This window comes from Sturnus vulgaris, chromosome 3, assembly GCF_052056855.1.
Source record: "Sturnus vulgaris isolate bStuVul1 chromosome 3, bStuVul1.hap1, whole genome shotgun sequence".
NCBI classification, from domain to species: Eukaryota; Metazoa; Chordata; class Aves; order Passeriformes; family Sturnidae; genus Sturnus; species Sturnus vulgaris.
Window position 1 is genome coordinate 1,380,607 of NC_142245.1, and position 25,904 is coordinate 1,406,510.

The window sequence follows — 25,904 nt, forward strand, 5'->3', positions numbered from 1 at the left end:
TCAATCAAGACAACTTTGAGTACAGCACAGGAGTTCAGATGAAGAGAAAATCCTAAAAATCTCAATGCATGGGCTATCAAATAGACTACATGAAGTTACCTAGTAAGATTTTTAATATTTGAACACAGAATCAATCTTTTAATAAGTTGGGTTGTTTTGTTTTTTTTCTTCCTTTCTTTTTGAATAAATCTTTCATTTAAAAAAATATCAGCAAAAGTTACAGAATAAGAAACACCAGCCATAATCTTAGCTGTTCTGAAAACAACTTGAAATGCTCTTAGACAAAACAGAATCTGGGAGAAAAAGAGAGAAAGCTTCCTCCAGGACCTTAAAGGACTAGCAATGGTGACCACTTTCAAGCATGCAATTCAGGTTAAATAATATATTGCAGTCACCAGATGGGTCACCTACAAAGGGAAAGTAAAACCCTCTCTGAGTGGTGTCACTGACATAATTATTATTGGCAAATCAAACCACAGCGACAAGATAAGAAGCGGGTAACAAGGTTTCCATTACTTTTTAGTCTGAAATGGAGACTTAAAATAAAAAATTAAATTAAATACAGTGTTTTTTCTTTAAGATTTATGGAAGAACAGAGTTTACATTGAAGATAAAAATGTAAATTTTTTAGGTTGCTGGATTAAAAAAAAGAAGTCTTTTATAGACTTCTCCATACTGGGAAGCCTTTGCTTCTTTTTTCATTTCTATGGCTTGAAACTTTTTTTCTGAAATGTAAGATGATTGTACCATAAGGAATGCAAGATTTTGAGTAATAACAGAAAGTTGAAGGTAACACTGCATGCAGCCTACAAACTAACAAAGCAGACAAATCATAAAGGACATATAAACCAAACATGTCAGATGGAGCCTTCCTGAATTTATTTGCTAAAGGCAAACTAGAAATTTCTGGGTTTTGCCAGTAGTATCTCATAAAACAGTGCAATACATTCTTAGAACATAGGATTAAAACATTATGTAAAACATAATTTTACTAATCTGAAACCTGTGTGTGGTAACTGATATAAATCTGTGATGTAGTTGAATTTGCCCCAGAACAATTGTTGAAATCTCAAAGTGCTTTTTACTTCTCTTCAAAAATAAGCCTGTTACTTCCATCATTAAAAATCCCAGGCCAGTACACAACACATTTGGGTTCGCTTTTCCAAAAATCAATTTTAGTTTTCCTTTACAAAAAAACTCTCATGTGCGAACAAATAAAGCACAACATTCCTTTTAATTGTGAAACAAGTAATTGCCGATGTGATTGAAGTTTTCTAAGTATCCAATTCTTTCAAGATATCTGTGAGAAAAAGAATATAGTTACAGAACCTCTGGTGGCCATCTCGCTGTTTACTCACCCATTTCTTGCCTGGTACTGCAGACTCCTGTCCCGTATTTTTCCAGCTCTATGGTCACAGTTTTCAAAGCATTTACATCTGTTTCTGCAAAGCCGAGGTAGTTATAAGAACCCATATTGATTACATTCTTGATAGTCCTTCCTGTAAACCTAGAATTAAAGCAAATTTGGAACAATAGTGAAATTTTCCCTCCAATCCCAAACGAAAAAAAAAAAAAAATCTCGAAATTTTCCCACCGAATTTTGTTCCAGCGTCAAGCTCCTACTTGGGAATTTACAATCCTCATACTCTAAGAGCCCAAAAGTATTTCTAGCCTTTCTCTTTTCCTTACTAAGGACTACTTCATGGTCAGAGTGCTTTCTAGAAGCCATGCTGTAGATGGCAATATATTGGTATGGGGTGAATGGCTGATTTTAGGGATTTAAATAAACAAAAAATCCTATGATTTTATTTAAGGAACAACTTACAGATATTAATTTCTCAAACAAATTATTAACTGCTTCCATTAAGTCATCAGTGCTCTCTCACACACACAGAACTTAAACTTGATGAAAATACGGGAAACACTATGATGCATTCTCAATAAGCTCAAATATAGCCAACCTACACATTGTCTATGCTGTGAATTCCCATAGCTGTGTAATTCAGCTGCAACACACCAAAGCTGGTGTAATTCAAGCTGTAATCTGCTTAAAACCCACTGCCAAAGACTCACTGTGAAGGCAAGGAGCCACATTCCTGCAATGCAAGAAATTACGATTTCAAACCTAACCAAGGGATAAAACACATTTTGTTGTAATATTGTGAGTCAAGCTCTGTTGTTATAAATGGTGTGTGAGCAGTCTTGTGCTGACACAGCTAAACCCATTTGCAGTGGAGCTGGAAATCTATACTGCATTTCCAAACAAATACTCAGAAGAAAAGGGTCAGATTGTCAGCATGGTGCTGACTGCAGAAAGAAGCACACTGGTGGATATTAGACAAGGATCTCAACACAACTTTCTGTGCTTTGCAGAGGTGTCAGGAGTATGCTCATGAAGCTGAGAGCAGCAGAGTGTAAGGTGACTCACCTAAATGTCCAGTTGTAATCATCTGTAACACGCTCCATGAGGTCAAACTGTGGCCCAGGGACACTGCAAATTGGACGATTCCAGTTATCCCGTATTCTCAAATAGAGGTTTCTGGTGTAAAAGTTCTCAAAATCTTGATAAAGTGGCACAAAATCCTGGTTTGAAAACATGCACAGGGTTATGTTGCTGGGAAAATATCTGCTTCTGTACCCAAGTCATTCCTATTAACAAGGAAAAACTGATTCATCAGTAAACAGAGAGCCATAGCAGCCACATGTTCCTATGTCACTCACAACTCCAAACAGCAAATGTCTTACTATAATTATTTTAAAACACAATATTGTATTCCTTAGAGGGTGGAATATTTTGTTTGTTTCTGTTTCAAGACTGGGGGATTTTTTTATTTCTTTTTTGGTTGGTCAGGGTTTGTTTTTTTGTTTGTTTGTTTACTTGTTTAATGGTCAACAAGTTGGTCTAACTCTCCCTATATATCCTGAAAGTTGGAAATGGAAAAAAACCTAGATTCTTTCACTTGAAGAAACCAATTGCTTCAAATTGAGCATTTTTCTATGTGTGGAGCAGATTGCAGAAAAGTAGGATAAACAACTCACAACGTTTCATGAAATGCTGGATACATCAGACAAAAGCTAGTCCAAGATATGTGATTTGGGCATTACAGGCCTAGCATAGAGATGCAAACATCCAGTTAAAATAATTTTTTTGGTTGAGAATTAATGTCTATCCATGGAAATTAAATTTAAACAAAGCTTTATGTGAAACAGCAATATATCCATGTTGAGCACTGCCTACAATAAACTGATAAAATAACATGGCATGCAGTTAACATATGTGGGAGAATTAAATAAACACGTAATCTGTAGTGAAGGACAAAAAAAATTAACTGGCACAACTGGAATCAACAAATGGCCAAATCATGAAGTGAATTGAAAGTGATATTCATTAAGTAATGCACACATATTTGAAAATCTAAATCAGGAAACAATTTCAGGAATTTTATTTGCAAGAGAAACAGTAACACTGTTCATGTTTTTCCTTCATTATGCCAGGTGTTACCATAAATGTTACTCAAACTGCACAGAGGAGGAGCAACCAAAAATTCTAAACAAAGTTGGAAGGCAGTTGATCTTGCTAAGGTGCAAGTTTCACTTGGAACTATGTGGGATGAAAAAATTTTGGGAGTTACAAGAATTCAATAATAACAAAATTAGAAATGCCTTGCTGTGAAAGACAGTGTAAGACAGCCAGCTGGGACAAAGGAAAATCGGGGTTGAAGAGATTTGGAAAGATGATATATTTAACAATAAGGCATTTATGAGCTTTCTTTTTCTGTGGATTGACCTAATATACTGAGATTCTGCTTTGCTGACGGTATTATGGCACTCTTAGAACGAGGTGAACACGTCCCTTGGGTAAAAATGATGATTTTACATAAATGTAGGCACATAATCATACACATGCACACAACTCCACTGCAGGGCGTGTCACTCCTCCACCCCTGTGCAACCTCCTGCAAAATGAAAGTTGTCTGCCTTGTTCCTTCCACAAGTTGCTGAAAATCACTTGCAAGCAGGGGGAAAACTCAGCTGTGGACACATCATGACTTTTTCATACATACTTTTTGTTGTTCTCTCTCCGTAGCAATGTTACGTTTTTCTAGTCCCCAGGCTCTCATAAAATCTCGCAGGTAGCCAAATATTGTTCCCACTGCAAACCCCACGAAAGTAAAAACTGCAACATACATTGGTGCCTGTTCAAAGTGCTCAATAAATGTTTTTTTGTAGAGAGTTCCATTTGATACTCCATTCTTCTGGGGAAAAAAAAAAAAAAACAGAACAGAAACTTGTGATTAATACATTTCATCTCAGCAAAGCTTAGACCCTTTGACCTCGGGGCAAATCTTTTTTTCTACTTAGAGGAGACATTTAGACCTCACATTCTATCAGTTGAAGAAGACCTTTAACACTGACCACTCCAAGTATCTTCCATTTTCTCTCCTCTCATGTCCTCAGTTGCAGATGTCTTCAACACCACTCCCTTGTCTATTTTGAAACACGTGAAACTTATGAAAGATTGGCAATGTATTATTGTGCAATTGGACAATTATTTCAAAGGTGATTAAATGGAAGCCACAATGCTCTGTCTTGCAAGACAGAGCTATAAAAAGGGAAGGGCAACATTAAAAGCTCACCTACACTGTGCCTGAGTGCTTCTGGAAGTCTTGTGTAACCCATTGCAGCAACTAACCTATATAAAACAAATCCTGCCGAAAACAGGGCAGCTTTACCATGATGTTCTCCAGACCTGAGGAAGCATCCCAAACAGTTATGATCCCTGCCTTCTATTTCTATTCTGATTTCACAAATGCTTTTAATCCTATTTTCAGTGACATCTCCCCTAATTCTAAAACAAAATAGAGAAGAGCAAAAGTAAAGGAAAAAAAATAAAAAGAAGACACACAGCCTTGCTTATTGGAATTAGTGATCCCATTGTGAGCAAATTCTAGAAGTTTACAACAGTGTGCGGACAAAATATTTTGTCATTAAAATAGATCAAAATTTCCATTTTCAAATTAAAGAAGCCAAATTTTTCAGTTGCCATATCCAATAGGCTCATCAGATTATTCTTTGGAAGAGTGGTAACTCTCTTATTTCTGCAAAACATGATGGCCTTTACTGTCTAGTAACAGCCAATCTGCTAATTCAAAACTAACAAACTGCAATCCAGAAAAAAATAGTGCCCTGTTAAAAAAACCTAAAAAAACCTCAAACCAAACAAACAAATACCCAAGACATATATTTTAAACATATTATAAAGCAAAACTGCCAGCACATGAAGAAATACCTTTAATACATTTCTGCCTGTGGGAAGGATGAACTAAAAATGTAGGTTACCTAGTTATGTAATGTAGCAAGCTGAAATAGAATATTCGTATTAAGAACAACTGCCAATTCACCATACTTGTAAGGACAGAGTATTATTGATCTTCATATTGCACTAAAATGTCTTTATCCTCAAAGGATTTAGATTTCTGTTGTTACTTGTTTGCTGGTCCAGTCCTGGATCCCCCAATGGTTTTTTTGGGAGAAAAAGAAATAATAAAAAAAAAAAGTTGCTGGGCACAAGAGAAAATAGAAAGGCTGTTAAGGAAACCCAAAAAGAAAATAATGCTGGTTGGGCTGAACAGAAACATATTTAGACTTTGGAAACACATACTGCCGTGCAAGGGAGGGCTGGTTCTCACCATGTGAGGGAACACCTTTGAAGAAATGCTACACATGCACTCCTACCTCAAGCTAATTGCTCTTTTAGGGCAACCTATTTACCATGAAAAACATTTTATGAGGATGAGTTAAATACATGGTCAAGTCAAATTTCACATGAGTCACAACAGCTGTGTGCACATAGTGATGAGATAAAGCAAATATTTCAGAAAGGATTAAGCTCAGTCCTATTACCTTACATTTGCCATGGGCTAAGAGCATATTTATGGTCATCTATGGAAATTCAAGTGGCATTGCAGCTTGATGCTCTTGAATCAATTGGCATCAAGCTGTGATGATGTGATAATGCACCTGACCCCAGAGGAGAGAGTTATGATGTTTCTGTTCATTGATTTTATTAAGAAACACTTTATTGCTGTAAACCTTATTGGTGAGGGAATGGGAAAACTCCTATCAGATTTCTGCACTGTAACATCCTTCTTCCACAATAAAACTCTGCTGTTGTGGAACTCTCATTTCAGCAGGTGCCATCTGATGCAGTCAGTACGGCACGTGTATTTGACCAGGTAACCACTGTCACTGTCCTTAATACAAACAGCTGGGAGGAATAAGCACACATAGCAGTGAAGAACGAAGAATGTGGAGCCAGATGTGACCCACATTCTCCAGGCTATGAAGGAAAAAACCCAATAGTCTTTGAACAGTTAGTACAAGGCTGGGAGAACAAATTAAAAAACCACAGTGACACCTCGTCTAAAAAATAAAGTGGTGAAAACAAAGAGCATTTAATCCATCCCTGGAGTCCCACAACATAGTAAAGAGAGAGTTTCAAGACAGAATAACCAAAACTAGTGGATTTGCTGCTTCTGGAGAGTGAGAAAGTTGTAGCTGGGGTGTTTCTGTGCAGCATTTCTGATTCAAGCATGGGGTATATGAGTGAGTGACTGAACATCATGAGGATGTTCAATTTTCAGTCTAAATTGGCTGAACTTGTCAGTGAAGCAATGGTTGTCATTTTGCACTACATTACTGTTGACTTTTTCTATGTTATCATCTCATATTATACCATTTTATCTCAGAAGAAGGAGGTGGATTTGGAGACTGTGCCTTTAGAACAGCAGCTACACAGTGAAGGGAGATGTAATTCAACTGTTGCTGGCACTGAAATCAAATACAGCAGATTTCCAACAAATGCCTGAAACCATTCAGAGATCATCAGTAACACCATTACACAGCAGGTGCTCTGCTGAATTGTGTCTTATTACCTATAATAACATCTGCAATGGGCAGTACATTTTCTACTCCATACCTTCCACTGTAGCAATTGGTTGGGCAAAGATTCTAAAAAAATATATATATATTCTTCCAACTTTAGCAATTGGTGGCTTTGAGATTTTATGACTCTAAGACTGTCTTATCACCTTTAAGTCATCAGGGGATAACTATGAATGAGTCATCATTCTTGAACCTAAAAATGTTGGGGAAATAAACTGTGACTTTTGACAATTCATTTCATCTGTAAAAATGTGGTTCCTTTTTTGTAATGAAATTACCTAGTGTCACGACAGTTTACTTTGTTTGTGTCTGCTGTGCTTTCCTACTCAGCCAATTGCACAACTCATAATTTTCTATACTTAAATAAATTCTGCCTATTTGTCTCTTCCCAGCCTAGAAGAATCTTAATCTATATAATTCTATTCCAGTCTCCTTGTCCTTACAAAGATTTTAATCCTCAAAAATGAATTTAAAAAAAATCTATATTTTCATGCTCAGCTTTCTCTTCACTCTGCAAAAAATCAATAAAACCTTTCTGAGATGCAGAGGATGCAAATTAAAATTGCACACCCCACCTGAGGGCACAGTAGGGATTTATACATTTGCAAATGATGACAAAGGTCTTCAAATGAAGCCAAAGGTCTTTTCTGTAGCTTTTTAAAGACTGTTAACATTCTATTTGCCTTCTTACCACAGTTCACAGTTTCACCTTTTGATTCACCTTTTGATTACATATATCCTTCCCCAGTTGCAAAAATACTGAATTTAGAGCACACTAATGTTGTGCATTCTTGGGACCATTTTCCCTTCCAATTAATTCTTTGTTTTTTATTTAGTCAAATATTTTGTCAACATTATACACACTACCAACAAGAAACTTCTGCAGTGCTTCTTGCTCAAGCCTAATTTTTCAGCTACCTGAAGAGTTCTGTATTGTCAACACATATTATCACTTATTTCTCCTCACTCCTTTTTCCACACCACGGATAAAAAAATGAGAGCACAAGCTCAAAGAGTGATCCCTGGGGGACTCCATTCCCTGCATCTCCTTTTCAAAAATTGTTTGTTTCTTACCCTTAATTTCTCTGGCAAAAAGGGCAACATAAGCAGCAGCCCAGCCCAACAACTTTATCTTTGGCTTCCTTTAAAAATCTTGAGTAAATACCCCTTGTGATATGTTAATCCACAATTTACTGGTTTAAAAAAATAATTATGCTGGCATCTCAAATCAAAATAGTTTCTCAGTAGCCTACCACACAGTAAGTTTAGCTTCCAGGCATAAGTGCAGGGAATCTACTGGTGCAACATAAAGACATGCAACACAGAAAGGCTACAGGTGAAATTCAAAGAGAATGGATGTTTCACCAAGGAGTTTTAAAGTCTAGGATTTCATCAGCTTCTTGGAAACCAAAAGCACATTCAGGATATGCAACTTTTGTGTGTTGATCCCCTGCTTAGCTGGTTTCAAGTAAGATACTGCAGTAAGATTCCTTGCAGCAAGATTTTGATGCCAAGGAAGTCAACAGGAGTGATGGCAATGCAGCAAAGTCAGCTTAAAGCACAATACCTCTTAGATTCCTATTTTTTTGTAATTGGCCATAGTATTTCAAAATTCTCCCCTAATGAAGAACTCTTCCAAAATGCCCTCAGTTTTTCAAATGGAGAAATCAACTCTCAGAGTTGAAATCAAATCTCAGAGTGCTATTAGAATGGACATCAGTATAAAATACTGAATATAAGGGACATACAATTTTAATTGAAAGAGCTTGCTCTAATAACAATGTAACCTCATCTTGAAGTCAATTAAACACACTTCTGGCAACACCTTTACAAGCAATAGCTATAAAATAGATTTGAATTAGCAAAGAAAAAAAATTATAGCTAGGCAGTAGCATGAGCAATACTTATTTTTTTTCACATTACTGTTAAGAGATAATTTTTCATTGCATTAAGGTCCTGCAGCCCTTGGAATTGTGCTAATTGGCAGGAGCCAGATTTGCAGCAAAGGGAGAGTGAAGAATTGAACAGCACAGAGTACCACAGCACCAAACCTGTGTGCTGGCCCTGAGTAACTCCCCAGCAAAGAGGTAATCTCCTATGCTGGATGAGTGGAGCTGTATCAAGGAAACTGAGCCTCAAGAGCCCATGGTTTCATGCAAGTCTGTTCTACAGAGACCACAAGCTCTAATTAAATATTCTCCTGCAATTATTGCCACTTCCAGTATAGCAGGAGTAGGTACAGATACCCTTGAAATAAAACTACTGGCACAACAATAAAGTCTTCATCTTTAAATATAACTTCCCTGCCAGGAATAAAATCTGATCCAGAGGTGGATGAAACTTTATGTATGTTTCTGGATCAGATTTGATCAACTTGTTGTATATAACCTATTAAAAAACAGTGCAAGCTGACTGATCTCCACAGTGCTTCCCATCCAGATATGTACATGAAGAGAGAGTGTTGAAAACTGTGGACCAAGTGACAGCCATGTTTGCTCAATATGTGACAGACCTACAAGATGACAGTGAAATCTCAAGCAAATTAGGACAGTGTGCTCCTACAGCAAAAAACTGATGGGAGAATAGACACAATTGCTAATGCAACATCTGATTGCTTGCAGACAGTTTGGTTCTAAATAGATGTTGCTTCCCCAGCACTTGAAGGACAGATGATTTTAGATGTCCTAGGATGTGTGAGACAGCCACATGGGGAAGAATAAAAATATCTACATAAATAATGACAAAAATGAGTGCCAGGATCTACAGAGGTCTGTAATGTGGAGCAGAAGCCGAAGGTGGGGTACTACAGGATTCCATTTCAGCCAAGGGAAGGGTATGGTCCAGCTGAATCCCACTCAGCACTTGCCACTGGACAGTCACAGCTTGACGTGTCTGGTGTGCAATTCTGTCCCCTACAGATCATTGTCACCAGAGGGCTGGGTCCCAAAGAATAAAACTGTCATGTTCTGTGCAAACCCACCAGGCTGACTGTCACAATTATTACATTATCCCAAAATCACTTAGGAATCCATTAGACACTGGAGGAATCCGGGTGATTGTATGCAGTTCCCAGGAGAAAAAAAAAATAAAAAAGGAAATTGAAATTATGAAAGCAGAAGTTCCCTGTAATGAATATACTATTGACACAAATCTAGATTACTTCATAAATCTGCCCATTTACTGGCAATGATATCCTTCACTTTAAATGAGTGATTTCTTTTCTGTTACAACGCATTTCAGATCTTAGAGGCTCAAGTTTCTAAAACATAAGCCAAAAATGGCTACATGGGGAATTAATAGATTACTGAGCTATAAAGACAAGACTTAAATTAAAAATAATTGTGAAACTTAAAGGTTTAGAAGGTGCTAAAATGAAGGTCACTGCCTCTTGCTATGTGACAAAGCCACAAGAAAGTGGCTACAACACAAACTGCAAGTAGCAACCAAGCCAAAATGCTCCGGGTTCTTATTAGTGTGCCTGCAGAATCCTTGTTTAGACTATTGATTTCTGCTGAAGTTTCAAGAAAAAATACACACCTGGTAGTAAGACAATCAATAAGAACTAAGAATAAAATCTCCAAGACTGTCCAGAAGGTTTAGGAAATATAGGACACTTTTAAAGTACCTTAGGAAACCTTGTACTTGCAGAGATTTAGGATTTAACAATTCAGAAACTCTAAAAAGTTCACTCCCTGTAAACAGGATTAAATGCTGCTTGTTCTGCTGCTTCAGGTTTGTCTGAAGGTTGGGTCTTCACCCCAGTTTTCACAAGCACCAGGAAATGGTTCCATTTGTTAATGAATTGTCATCTAATTCCTGGCTAAAAACTTGCAGTCTCTCTTCAAGACAGCATGCTACAGGCAAACACCACAAAGGTATGAAAAGACACAATCTTCACCTTCCAGAATTTTCAGCTGAACACAAGTCAAATATTCATCCTGCAGCAATTCTTTCAGCATCAAATAAACAAGTCCTGCAATGCTATGACATTAATACTACGAAAATACAGATGTGAATGACAAACACATTAGAAATATACTGTGAAATGCTGTTGTGTAATGAGGAAAACAATATCCATACTGTATAATTTCCAGAATAACACTTTACTCTGATGCTAAAATGATACTTTTGATTGCAATATAGGAGGTTGGGAGGATACAGAGACTTATTCATAAATAACATTCAGGAAAAACATTCAACAGTGGTAAGGGTTCCAAACAAGAAGAAATATGAGCTCAGAAAGTACAAATTTAATCTTATTTTTTATTAAGATATTTATATTAATAAGTGTCTTATCTGATAGATCATAAATTCTAGCTCTGCACATATTACAAGCAACATGCACTCCAGCATCAATGAATGTTTAATTTCGACTATTAAGAAACTGCCCTATTGTGTGCAATTTTTGAAAAACCTACGGAAAACATCAGCACGTGTTTTCATCTTGCATGTATTTAGTCCAGCAGGTAGAACTGCACATTGCAGAATGTTTGCCAAAAGAAAAGCCACATGTAACTCTTCATAGCACAGAAGCTTAGACTAATGCACACACACTCAGGACAAAACCCAATAGCAAACCATGAAAATGCAATCTGATGGGGAGGAGAAAAAGAGTAGAAAACACTATTCTGAACTTCAAGGTTCATCAATTGCAATGTAAACCATAAGAGCTACTACCCAATACCAAATAACCAAGGCATGGGGGATAAAAAAATTGCATAGCAAACTCTTTTCCCAATGGCTTTACATTTGTACATTTCAAGCAATAGCAAGAAACGCTAGAAAGAAGAAGCAACATGATTGTCTCATACAGCTGTTATTCTGCTATTACTCCCAGAAACTTCAAAGTGATTCAACCTAAATAGGAAGGCATGAAGGCAAAGATGGAGCTTAATAATTTTAAATTATTAGAGACAAAACAATGCTATTCACTACCCAGAGAGATGCTTACAAACACTTAAAGGTTATTTCCTAATCTTACAGCAATTACAGAGCAGAAAGCCAGGCATGTGGGATCAGAGAGAAGTGGATGAAACACCTGGGTTACTGCAATCCCCACGTAGTTTGTGGTGTCAAGTTGCAGCAAGTGTTTGCTACGATTTCCAAAGCTTAGGGTAAGTTCACAGTGCTTGGCCACATCAGAATATCTCCTGATCATCCCAATCCTATGGCTTTGGCTTTAAAAATAAACAAACAAACAAACAAGATGAAGTGGCATCACTTCAAAGGCTGCTAGTTTCTGCATCATCATCATGGTGATAATCTGAAATATGGGAAGCTACTTCCAGAAGTGAGCTAGCATTTAGAAATTAATCCTATAGATCTCACATACACTTTTGATATGAAACTGTTTATTTGGATGAAGACTGTAACAGTGTAAAGATTCTCAAGATGTGCTAACTAGATTGCCAGTGATTTTGACCAGTGTGGATTCTGATTAATATCCACATGATGCAATCCACCAACTCCTACCTATTTCCTCCACAGTGACTTTGCACCAGAAAATGTTTTAGTTAGCTATCAGATTCCTCTTCATGAAAAATTCCCTTGTGAAGAAAATTATTTATCTTCTGTACTAACTAGCATAATGAATCCTCATTGGATCCCAGACCTTCCCCTATTGTATGGCACAACAGCTTCAAACAGGACCAGGATTTTGCATAGATTTAATAGTGAATTTAATAATGAGACACACATTCCCTGTCAGAATGGACGTGGCCATGGGTGCTGGATCATGCCAAACACATTGCAAGCTTAAATCTTAAGGTGTTAAACATTCAGAAGCAGTCTCAGGCCATTCTTCATTCCTTAGATTACAGCACCAGTTTGGATAAAGACTTCTGGAAGCTACAACACATTCCTTGTTAAAGGAGGACAAATGTATTCACACTTACTACCTGAAAGCTGCGTGTCATTAGGATAATTTGCACATTATTTTCTGATTCTGAGAGTTATGCACAAGTTAAGCTGAAACTGTGTGCCTTCCGAGACATTCCTATGAGTGCAAGGAGTAACTTATCATATTTCAAAAACGTGATGAAAGAGAAAGTCATTGCCAATTTTGTTAATGCAATCAGTTCAGCTGGATTTATGCTCCCTCCTCCAAGGTAATTAACTACTTTAAAATTATATTTAAATATAAATATCTTGGCATACCACAGATGGAGAGGAGAGAGAGATAAGAAATGCCATAACAAAAATCTCCAATGGGAAAGCACAATTTCTCATGAACAGCTGAGAAAGGGGCAATCAAATCTGTGCTGCTAGCTTGACAGATAGGGGCATTAAAACTCAGTAGGAAGATGACTGTCTGGGTAGACAAGGACCTCCTCTGAGTTAGGGTAAGAATTCAGCATCAAAAGAGAGCCCTAGGGTGAAAAAAGAATCAGAATAAATTCAGTTAAGGCATAGCATATAGGTTTGTAGGACAGAAGATTTTGAGGAAGGTGAAGACAACACCCATCAAGAAAATGAATAGCTTGACACCTTCAAACACAATAGAAGATGTTTTAAGCAAGAAGACAAAAAAACTCATTTAGCCAGTCATTAGGCAACTTGGTGGCAGTGACCATGGCTAATTAAAGTCAGTTGTCCTACACCAAAGGCAGCATCACAACTGGTACATGTGATCAAATCACTGCAACATTTAATTTAACAACATGACGAGGGCTGCCAACCCACCTATCATCAAAGTGTCCTCAGAGAACCCCAGCCTAGAGAAACCCAGGTTCACCAACTTCTGCCCAAATGCAGAAAAGCTACACAGTTTAACCAGTGACAACCAATTACTTTTTTATTTTTCACCTAAAAATCTACAGAAGCAGTCACACCCTGCTCCAGCTTTTTTTTTTTTTTTTTTTTTTTTTTAGTTTGAAAACTATCAGTTTCAATCTGTTATGGCTAAGTAGTGCCCATACCTACACCTATGAGAAACTCACAACTGGATGCCTCCAAGTACAAAGTTCTGCAAGAGCAACTTTCCTCTTCTTACCAATTTCAATTTCTGCCTTAGACTACTGGAAAAGATGATCTTGGCCTATACAACTTCTTAATGGCTATTTAATTGTTACTACATTAATTAACTATTATTAAATTGAATAATTCAATCGGAGCTCAAAAAAGTTTCACTTCAATTTCTTGAAGATCAATAAAAAAGAACAAAGAAATAAATTGATGCTTTTTTTAAAAAAGTGCATTATACATTGAAATGCTCTTTATAAGTTGCTCCAGTAATTACCTAAGTCATAACACTGAACATGAGAACTGATGGCTTTCTCTCATCTGAACCTTCTGGAACTATCCAGGTTTGCAGAAACACCCATAAATAAATGCTCTTCTCAGGTTTTACAGAAATCTAGATACAGACAAAAAGGGAAGTCCTCACCCCACCAGGTACTGATTTTCACCAGTGGATCAATGTCTGCCTAGAGATAAACACCTAGAGCCTGTGGTTCCTGGCTGAAAAGATAAGGGTTAGGAAAAAGAAGCACAGGAGAAATTCAAGAGACAAAAATCTAGTGCAAGAATACTGAGGTAAAGGGGTGACTGAAGCGTTTTGTTTCAGCAAAGGAAGACACCTTTTCAAATGCACAGCAAAAAGAGAGTTGAATTATCCTTTGCATTTGAACAATTTTAACCTTTTTTTAAAAGAAAGCTACTCCCTCTGTCTGCAAGTACCCATCTACTAAAGCTTGTGAGCTCACAGAGCAATTTCAATCAAATCTGATGAGGCCTTCACGATATCAACTCTTCTAAAAGCTTCAGGAAAATGTGACCTTGGTAGCACAAAGGGATCCAAATCCCTGAACTGAAGGACAGACAGCAATAACTTGGCTCTTTAGCCATTCTTGGAGTGAATGACACAAGCACAATTGTAATAACCCATGAACCAGCATCTCTTTAGGTCTGAACAAGGTTCAGCACATTCTGCCTCTTGCTGTTCTGGAAAGAAAGGATGTGGTAGGCAAGTTGGGATGTTCCAGGGTGGTGGAAGATGCTGGATATGTAACAACATGAAATCACTGCTTGTGGAAAAAAAATGCTTACAGGCATTTCACAAGTCTTTCCCTTACCTCCATTATTATTTCTTCCCATATTGCCATGGGGAAAATTGGAAGACAATACTCAAAACATTGCTGTGCTTTGGAAGTAAGTTCAGGAGACATTATGGTGTATTAACTCAAATTTTTCATTTATACTGATCATAAAAATCAAGGGACTTAGGAAAAGCAGGAAATGGAACAGCAGAATCACAGATTTCAGGAGAGCATGACTGCTCCCAGAAGTAGCAGATATTGCTACTTTAATAAGCAATATTAAAAGTAAAAGGAGATCGAGAAAAAACAGCCCTCTCTTCAGAAACTCATGTTAAGGGGAAAAGGACAAACCATTCTAGAACTACTAAGCAATACTAATGCAGGTCTCAGCTGAAGTGTCCATCCAGCTTCAGACACTGCTTTTTGAGAAAGAACAAGTGAACCAGATGGAGAGAACTGGGAAAAGAAGCATAAAGTCTGGTCAAGTAAGTTATGAGGAAAGAATGAACAAATTTGAATTGTCTAGATTAAAGAGAAAACCCTAGTGACTGGCAGCCTATGTGCCTTCAAACATGTAAAAGATAACTGCAAAAGAAAGACAGTAATCTGTGCTCTGTTAAGCATCAATATGCTTAAATTACAGCCAAAGTGATCTAAATCAAATATTAGAAAGAACTTTGTACTGATAAAATCAGTTAAATGTGAATGTAGAGCAATGGAGGTGTTTAAGATGGACATAAACCTCTGGTAGGGACATTTTATGGTAAAGTCAAAGCTAATATTGTCTAGCAGAAGACAGCAGAAATCAGTGCTGTCAGTCTTAACAAAACCCCAAAACACAGTGGTATATCTTATGAGCTAAGAGGCTCCAGAATAGCCTTCAAGATATTCCAGCAGAAAACCAGCCCTGGATAGAACTGATTTGCAAAAACGGACTAAATAACATCTCAAATACTTTAAAGCCTCTTGTCCTATTTTCCTACTTACCTGATGTTCATTTCATAAAGCTCACTATGACATGAAATGTGGAACAGAAATGACTGAGAACTGCAAAAACAGCTGGTACATATTTTCAGAGGGTGAAATGTAAGCAGATAGAAAGAACCTCTGAATCATAGATGCTGGAAGAAGGAAATGGGTATACAGACTTCCTGCTTACAATTAAAATTAAATTAATATTACTCTGGCTCTAGGCAACCTATGATGTTTGGGGAACTTAAATCTGTTAACACTTCACAAATCTGTGTAACAAATTGGCAAATGTCCCCATTGACATTTTTCCCCTCTTCTGTGGACAAAAAAACCAACCAAACAAAAAACCCCAAACCCTTTTATCTTTACCTCATTAACATCTTTACTTATCACCATTCTAGTAGATCAATCTTCTGAAAAAGATGATGTTTCTTTGACTTTTCCTTAAGGATAACACTTTGGTACATACATCTATGCCTGTGCTCCTAAATTTGGGAAGTACAGAGACAGAGCCAGAACAGTTGGCAAAGCAAAGACTGGCAGGGTCATCTAGAAGGATCTAGAACACACTCTCCTGAGCTACCTGATGTATTTCAAGAGCAACAGAAGATGTCTAGACACCAATCTCATTTTTTGTCAACACAATCCAAAAGGAAGGCTCAGTAAAAGGAATGTAAAAATGTAGAAGATTTTAAAATACTAGTAGTCTCCTACTTCTGAAAGAAAGAAGTTACTGCTTAAACTTATACATGATAAGCAAATAACAGGAAAACTTCACACAGAAGGTAAAGAAACCTTTTTCAGAAGACTTCTAACCTTCCACGTCTGCAAAAAATAAAACCCCCAAAATACAAACCTGAGCATAAGAGAAATGTTGTGTCCTTCTATAATGACTGCTACAAATGTATTTCTGCAAAGAGGCAAATAAAGACCAATGACAAAAGGTCCCAGTTGTCTGTCTCCACTACAGTGGAGAGAGGTGTCAAATTTGTTCTGACAACTTTAGTTTGTCCAGGGACTCCCCTGAGAGGATGAACTACATACTCACAGCCTACCATTCAGCAGAGAAAAATATAATTTACTTGGGAAAAATGTCCACATATGCAAAATGATCCCAGTAGCATGTTTCATGGTAGAAATCAGTTAATAAAGAATTGATAAAGTTCAGCTATAATAGGAAAAAAAAACCCCAACAAACTACCTGTGGTCCCATGACAGAAACTCCTAGCAAAATCTATCCAAGGAGACACTCGTGTGGGTATTTAGAGATTACAGACATAATGCTTTACAGTGAATTCTGAAACAGTATTAGTGTACTCTGATAACTCCTGATTTTACATTCTTTCCCAGTCCACAGGGAAAGCTGGGCACTCCCTTCATGTTCAATATGAAATTAATCATAGTTAAGAAATTTTATCTGCCCATCCTGACAGCTCCCTTATGGACTAATGGGATAACATCAGCCTGTGTAGAAAAATATCAGTTGATACAAAATCAAGAATGGCAAGCAGGACATGCAGAGCAACCATCATAATTCAAGAATATCCCCCTCTGAGGACCAAATTCATACTGGGTAGTGTTGTTGTCTCTTTTCCCACCCTTCTTCTTTATTTTCATGGATCAAAGCTAATCTCTTAAAGCTGTTGGAAGATAGTAAGTATAGTAAAATGCCATAATTTTTTGTCTGCATTCTGCTTAGGAGAAAGACAGTGGAAGCCCTTGAAGAAAACTCAGGTAGAGCTGCCCCCCAGCAGGGACTGATGAGGAAAATCCAGGATCTCTCACTTGGAAATGCACCGTGAGCTCCAAGGAAAGCACAACTCTGTTCCCAGGATGCACAGCCATGGGCACCAGCACAAGGCCCTGGAGAAACTTTGAAAAATGATGAATCTTGCTTCCAGAGAAACAGTTCCAGAGACTAATCCCTGAAGTGCTCTAGGAGCTCTAGCTTTAAGTCAAGAGAGGAGTGAATGAAAGGTTTCTCCTTTTGGATGAAAGCAGTTCAGACTAAGCCAGTGTTCACTGTGTGAAAATGATACAGAAATGTCCAGTGAAAGGTAATGCTTTCCCTAAGAGACCTGGAAAGGTACCTGCAAAAAGTCATGCCAAATTTGGAAGAGCCAGAGAAAAGCACGCAGAGAGATGATAACACTAAATATCAAATATTCTAAAACACAGATTCTGTACAAATAGTTTACTTAAAGAACTGCCTTGACCCACGCATTTCTGCTTTATTCTCACAATAAGCCAAAGCATGGGGTAAAATCCAGTATCCTCTGTTATTTGTTAATTAACAAAACAGATCAGCATTTCATTTAAAAAAAAACCTGGCCAATGGAGGAGTATCCAAATTGGGATTCTATCAGCCAAGGAGCAAGGTTGGCTCCTACACCAAGAGAACTGAAAATGCAACAGATGGTGCAGTGAAGATATACAGGAGGATTCAGGAAGGAAAGATAATTATGCCTAATGTTCAGATTATCACATAGGTCTTGACTGGAATGGAATGTAAAATTTTTAAGGTATCTTCACTCAGGTGCATCACACCATATAGATTATTTACATTAAAACAGAGCATAACCTCTGGGGAAATAAATTCATGCCAGGAATGGAAAATATTTGACACAGGCATTCCTGCACCGTCAGGAGAAAAGATCACAGACCACAGAATTTTGAAATATTTTTATTTTCTGTGGGAGCCATTCCAAAAATCTGACCACTTAGTTTGCAAAGCCCAGTGGAATTATTTTGAAATTCCACCTATGTTCCTTTGTCTCTGTAGCGAACTTGAGTTAAGTGCTAACAACTTTTTCCCGTGTTACAAATCTCAGTAGAATAATGTGGAAGTCTTGCATTCCTACACAAACCCCTACAATTCTAACCTAATTTCCTAAGATCCATTACAGCCCTCAAGTCTGCTTTTGGTATCTTATGATACCAGAGAATACCAGATTTCCCCAGAAATGGAGCTATAAAGAAAATTTTTAAAAACGTGAATATACCTTTGAAGAATGTATGACAAAATGGATTAAAGCATTCTTACAGATTCAGACAAACTAAAGAAAAATATTGCAAGCAGTTACAAAAGAGCTTGTGCTAGGACTTTCCTAATTTGAGTATAGAACAGAGCTGGGGGTAGCAGCCACTGCCGCTTCTGTTTTAACTAAACATTCAGTCAACACTGAAGTATTTCATTTCCGAGTACTACAGAATAGTCAATACACTTGCTAGCTGTAAAATCATTTGTGATTCTGTGGCTACCTGCTACCTTTGCAGTCTTATTTCTTCGCTATTTATGAAAAAAAGAAATAAAGGAGAAAGGAGGGGAAAGGGGGGGAAAACGGGGGAAAGAAGAGAGAGAAGAAAGAGAGTGGAAAAGAAAGAGAGACGAAAAAAAGAGGGAAAAAAGGAGGGAAAAAGAAAAAAGAGAGAGAAAAGAGAGAGAAAAGAGAGAGAAAAGAGAGAGAAAAGAGAGAGAAAAGAGAGAGAAAAGAGAGAGAAAAGAGAGAGAAAAGAGAGAGAAAAGAGAGAGAAAAGAGAGAGAAAAGAGAGAGAAAAGAGAGAGAAAAGAGAGAGAAAAAAGAGAGAAAAAAGAGAGAAAAAAAAGAGAGAAAAAAAAGAGAGAAAAAATGAGAGAAGATCGACTCCCTTCAAGACTGCAATTGGTTACAGGTCTCCCTGGTCCCCTCCTTGAACCGCTCCTCCCCGTGGCTCCTCGCCGTCCTCCCGGCTGAGCTCACTGCCGCAGACTCAACCCATCCACCTTTCACCTCCTCCTGGCTTTCCCTCGGTAGCCCGGGGCTACCCCGGCACCCCGGGCACGCCCCTGACCCAGTTCTCACCGCGCATTTCGGCCCCTCGGGCATCTCCTCCTCCCTCCGAGCATCAGCGCGGTGCTGAGCACTGCTGACAGCAACCCAGCCAGCCGGAATCTCCGGTCCAGCCACTGCTTTCTTCATCTGCATCCCTCATTTCCAGCCGGCCTGGCCCTCTGTCACTCGGGGAGAGCTCTGTGTCCCTGCCCCAGAGCAGACTGCGTTGACCTGGGCTCCAAAGTCACAGCAGTTCGACCGGGATTCCTTGTCCCCGATATTGACACATGAAAAATTACAAATCGCTGCGGACATGAGCCGAAACGAGGGATGCGGGACATCAGGCTGTTCTTTAAAAGGCTCTTTATTGTATCCAGATGATACAGCAATTCACGTGTCGTGGGTGACAAGAGCCCAGCTCACAGCCTTTTCAGCCACAGCTCTAGGTTCATCTGAAGCCAACTCTAGTTCTGGTCACAATGCATTATATACTTTTCATTGCAGAGCATCGTAAAATGTGACAACCAATCAATATCTTTACTATTACCTATAGCCTATCCTAACTACTAACATTACCATATTCATGTTACTATGTTCCAGTCACAAAAAGTTAGTATGTTAGAGTTTAAGCTAGAAGATGTTTTTAGTTTTTTTTCCGGTTTGGAAAATTTTGAGACTTTTTTTTTACTTGCAACATTGGCTTTCTTGTTTGCCTGTGAAAATATTTTTGCTTAGTAAAAACATCTTTTGTTTGAGGTGAGTTTATCCTTTGTTCTGAGTCATAAAAACCCCTTCCAACTTACTTGCTCTTTGCCTTCTAGTTACCCAGTAAGACTGGCTCAGCAATTCTTTTCTTCTATACCAAAACTTGCTATCATTTCTATTCCTTCTTCAGATTCTACATTCAAAGATCTTTCTGTTATACATGCACATCTGTGAGACCTTCCTGTCAAATCCTTATCCTTCCCAACACACGAGTGTCCCATTTCCAAGTGTGTCTTTCTCGGGTGTGAAAGTGGGACCTAAACCAAAGTGTTTGTTTATAGTTGTAACCTGCTTATGACATAAGCAGCTTTGTATCCAGCTGATGATCACCCTTAATGTGAAACTAACCAGCATTAGGTAAATTAGATATCAGGTAGCTTGAGAATTAATTTTCCTAATGCAAAAGTGACCAGTATCCATACATAAAAAGCTATTTCTGGCAGCTTTTGAGACTCCTTCCCTTTCAAAGCCTTGCATGTGTATGTATTTTTTTATTCCTCCCATGTCCCCCACCCAAGTGAATTCTCTTTTCAAAACTCAGTGTTTCAATGCCCTGCTAATGCTCTTACCTACTCAACTGTTAAAACACTGTTGTTTAAGAGCTCTGCTAAACCTTATATGTTGAACAATATAGACTGAAAAAATAATCTCCAAAATCACAAACTCCTATTCAGTTTTGCAATGATCTGTCAGAAAATGTGACTAGATAAAGCACAGGTGTGTTAGCTTGTTTAAACCATGGCTAAAATGAGACTAATAAAGAAAGAAAACCCCAGCATCTGCTTCAAGTTAAGAAAAATATTCCTTTATCCAACAGCATAGAAAGTAACACTGGTTTATTTGCCTCTACCACAAGTTTCAAGAAATTGCATCAGAAGATTTATCAGACTTGGGAAATCTTTTTATCACCATAATCTCATAGATAAAGCTGTTTCCTATTCCAAGAAAGTGCAATTGGCAAATATTTGTTACAGATGATTGGTGCCCATCTCTGCTACCTCTGCTGAAATACTGCATTACAAACCCCGCATGAATCCTGTGGAAAATGTCTTTTTTTTTTTTTTTGGCCACACATCTAAGTGGGGATGTAGCACAGCCAAGAATGCCTCACACTGTGCAGCAGTGATTAAATGAAGCCTTGAAATGCAGCCATAAACCAGGAAGATGTACAGGACTGGAAAAATGAAATATAGGAAGAAGCAGCAAACAATGGAGTCTGTAAACAAATTGTTGTCAGTCAGCCACGGTGGTTACTTATTGAGAAGCGTCAGAGTGCAGAGATGCTTTGATAAGCTTTTCCAGCAAAAAAATCACTCAATAAAGAAAGAAAACTAAAGAACTCTCAAACTATACTCTGTCAGTCTTTTTAGGTGATATTTTTAAGGCACAAGCCTTCTTGGATATCTGGTTAAAAGCTGTTTAAAGTCTTTCCACACTATTCAAGTAATTCTGTGTGTAGCCCTGAAAAATAAAATATTCTCACCATGTTCATATTAATTCCAAGATAGAAGCACTCCAAGCCCTCTAAAATGCCTGTCCATCAACTTCCAGCCTGAGCTCACACAAATTACCTGTCAGAGTGAGAGGTTTGCATTTCTGTCTTTAAGCTGATGTCCTGATATACAGCTCCAACGAGAATGCTGCTGCTGAGCAGGTGAGCTGCTTGATCAACAGGAGGTGAACTGAAATCACACGGCCCTCGAGAAGCAGAGAAACACCAGCCAGACAACAATGAAGAGTTTGGAACTGCTCCCCTTTGGATCATGCTGCCCTAAAGATGAAGAACTGATGCCTGACTGGGTTAGAAGTGAATTATGGAAAAACAGTAACGTTTAACATGAACTCAAGTTTCATCTGTAAATAGACTGGTGGAACAGAAATATCCCATGAGAAATGACACGAAATGACACCAAAACACACTTCATGCTGACTTAGTATCATCAACCAGAACATGAGACAGGGCAAATCCTTTAGACAATACTGATGACAAATTACTGATATTTGAAGGAGTGGCAGACTTGGATAAAAATCCCTGTGAATAAAGGTACCCTTAATAGACACTGATCCCATGTGTACCAAGTATTTTCCAAGCGGAGAACAAAATAAAATGTTTTTACCTCAGAAAGTTTGTGGACTAAACAAATTCCAGAGAAATGCAATGGTAAGTTACAGACCATGCAGAAGTGGGTTGGAGCAGATGTAAACAGAGCAGTGTGAGCTCTGGGAATAATAAATACTGGGGTTTTTAATGAGTGTCTCATGTTGGCTTTTGTGTAAAATAAAGGAACTCTCTGAAAGAAGCTTCTCTCTTATTTGGAACATAGGTCAAATCTCCTTCCTGCTGCAGACTGCCCAGGTCACTGGAGGAATGAGCTCACACTGCAGCTTCCACTATTTCAGCAGGGAAGGTGCTGGGCCCTTCTCCTGTGTCCAAAAGCCTACTTAAAGCAAAAATACAAAAATGGCTCACAAGTTCACAAGCTGTTGAGGAGCTGACAGACAGACAGCAAAACTAAATAAATTCTGTTTCTTTAGGAAAGCAGCCAAGATTTTATAATGATACCGTGCTAAAAGCTCAAACTATGTAGGTGGGGTTTTTCTCCCTCATATAAAACTTCTTTCCTCAGTCACCTACCATTTCGGACACCTATAAAGTGTTCAGTGGGGAATAAAAACAAATATGCCTACTAGAGGTTTTAATAATCTGTATAACTTGTCATTGATTGAAATTCTGTTTCCTGTGGATGTTAACATCTTTATAACAAAATCACAAGCTTACAACACTGTTTCTCAGCAGGTCCACATAGAAACAGTCAAAAAAGCCCAAGTCTCTGATAATAATCCCAAAAAACAGACTGAAATCATGCATTAATTTACTTAAATAAACCCATGTGATTCTCAGCCCACACACAATAATTCTAAAGGTCTTTGGTTATACTGAATCACAAATATAAAAACCTACTAATGTTATCTTATATCTGATAATTTTCAAGTATTTTCTACCTATTGATAGGTAAAGCTAATTTTTAGCTTCTGACTTGCTTGATTCAATTATGCTGTGGTAGAAGCATAAGGAAGTTAATACAAGATTTTCAAAAGTGTAAGTGAATGGGTACTTTGGGTTGGGGATAAGGTGGAAGCTAAAAGAGCTCCATTTCTGATCTGTCATGCTTGGTAATGCTGTCCTGTTTATTACTAGTAGAGTGTCTGTTGATTTTCATTCCTGCACAACCTCCAGAGATGTATCTCTGGTGCAAAACCTACTGTGATTTCTTTACCAAATCAAAGAGGTGATGACAGAGCTTCATTTGTAGAGGAAGACAGTAAAAGAAAGAGATTTCTCTAATTTCAACAGAAATTTAGTAAGAGCCAAGATGCTAATGAAGTGCAGAGAACAGTTTGTTGGAAAGGGACAGGTGACCTTGTGTGCTTTGGAAGACATTGTACATGCAGGGAGGTGGAATGATCTTGCAGACATTGTGCTGAAAGCTGCTGCTGTAACAACAAATCCTCTGCTAAAGGACCAAGGGGCCAGTCTGTTCAGCTCCCCATCCTTAAAACAGACATGTGGACAAAAAAAACCCAGTCTCCCTGAAGCCCTTCTGGATCCTGAATATCTTTGGCTCAAGACAGCCATAGTGTGCACAATTTTATTTCTTTACCTTCCACTGGTGAGTAAGAGATGCAAGGAGGTCAATTAATTCCTCTTTAGGGAAGTAATAAATTTCACCTCTTCTTGGACAATAGGTTCAACTCAAGGTGAAGCCACATTTTATTAAAGCTGCTCCTCTATTCCCAAAGCACAAGTCTCCTGTCTCAGGACACAACCTCATAATTATTTTGCTAACTTGCTAGTGTTCATAGCACATCCAACGTTTCACACTATGCACATCAACATACCAGTTCCATTAATATGCATTTGAAAACAGACACAAATTATGGAACTGATACATTTTCTAACCCTTGAAAAGAGATTTTAAGAAAAAGCAATTAGACTTGGCATATATCAACAGCATACTTATCTCAGAATAAAAAGCAAAAATAACTAACTTTTTTCTTTAAGAGCTGTAGATTTTGACAAACTCACATTTTTATTTTGGAATCTGTACTTCCTGCTTGGTTATGGGTAATAAATAGATTTAAGAAGTAAAGGTTCTGAGTTAACTTGAAAAGACACTGTTAAAGTATGTATTGAGAGCCAAAAAATAACAATAGACAAGTTTTGCCCACAGGGGATTCTTCCCAGATTATTTGATAAAGTAATTTTTTATTTGGGATAAAACTGGCTTTTACACAGAATAATGAGAATCTGCTTTGCAATACCCATTACTACTTATTTACCCACAGATGCACCAATCCAATACTTAAATGCTTATTTCCCCAAGAGTGTTTTTGTAACCTAAAGCAAGTGGAAATAAACCAAGGATAAAGCCCACAGGGATGGATGATTGTGATTAGAAGATAGGAAAAGAGGTGGAGATTGCATCGAAATAGTTTAAACAGAGTTTTGTTTCATTTCTGATCAAAACAGAAAAATCAAAAGCCAAGAAGATCTGCCCTTCAAGATTAACACACCCTTTTATCTGCTAGAACCTCCCAGACACTTTTACCACCCACATATGCAAACAAACAAGCTGTTTATATAACAGTGATGTGGGGGAAATATTGCACAGGGGAGCAGATTATAAAGATCCTTCTATAAAGAAGAGATGACTTCAAGAGACTTGCAGACACATTTTGTGCCAGAAACAAAGTAAAACGTTCCCTCTGAGCGTGACTGATGTCAAGAGATTGTTGGAAGTTCAAAACCTCAAACTCAAACTTGCACAAATACAATCTCAAAAAGAAGAGAAAACATGATTTTTCAAATGCTTTTTTCTTGGACCATGAAATGCCTTCAAAAAATCTTGTTCACTTTGAATTGTTTTGTAGTTTGGTGTTGGGATCTGTGTAGCACCTGAAGTTTTGAGTTGAGCAGCAGGAAATACATTTGGTTGGATTATGGTGCTCACGGGATTGTTTCAGGGAATTGCTGACAGTGAGGTACAATGTGACAGCCAGCAGTGGTCTTAAATTTATTTCTCAGGTTATATTTCCTGACCTCCAAGGTCTCATGTAAATCACTACAGTCACTGGTACATGGCTGCTAGGACTGGGTGGAAATATCTGTGTCCTGCCCTCTCCAGGCAGCAGTGTGGCTGATCCTTACAGATCTCGCCCACAACAGTGTGCATAAGAACCTGGAGCAGCTCACCTTCACCTGCAGGAAGTGCAACCTGGTGTCAACATGTAAAGAAATGCTCCTGTCAGAAGACAATCAAAGCTTTGTGGAAACACAACACATGGGGAGGAAATGGAAAATCCAAGCTAGATT

At 38.0% G+C, this 25,904-nt stretch overlaps 1 protein-coding gene across 3 annotated transcripts in view; it reads right to left on the reverse strand.

The window, feature by feature from the left end:
* Positions 1-25,904, reverse strand: part of SPTLC3 (serine palmitoyltransferase long chain base subunit 3) — a 99,452-nt gene that overhangs the window by 45,944 nt on the left and 27,604 nt on the right. For 2 of the 3 annotated variants that reach the window (XM_088160731.1, XM_088160732.1), the window contains exons 4-6: positions 4,065-4,256; positions 2,429-2,583; positions 1,359-1,507 (exon numbers count right to left, since the gene is read on the reverse strand). In XM_088160731.1, coding sequence (XP_088016857.1) covers positions 1,359-1,507; positions 2,429-2,583; positions 4,065-4,256 — 496 coding nt within the window. The remainder of the gene's footprint in view (positions 1-1,358; positions 1,508-2,428; positions 2,584-4,064; positions 4,257-25,904) is intronic. The other variant, XM_088160733.1, reaches the window with a different exon arrangement.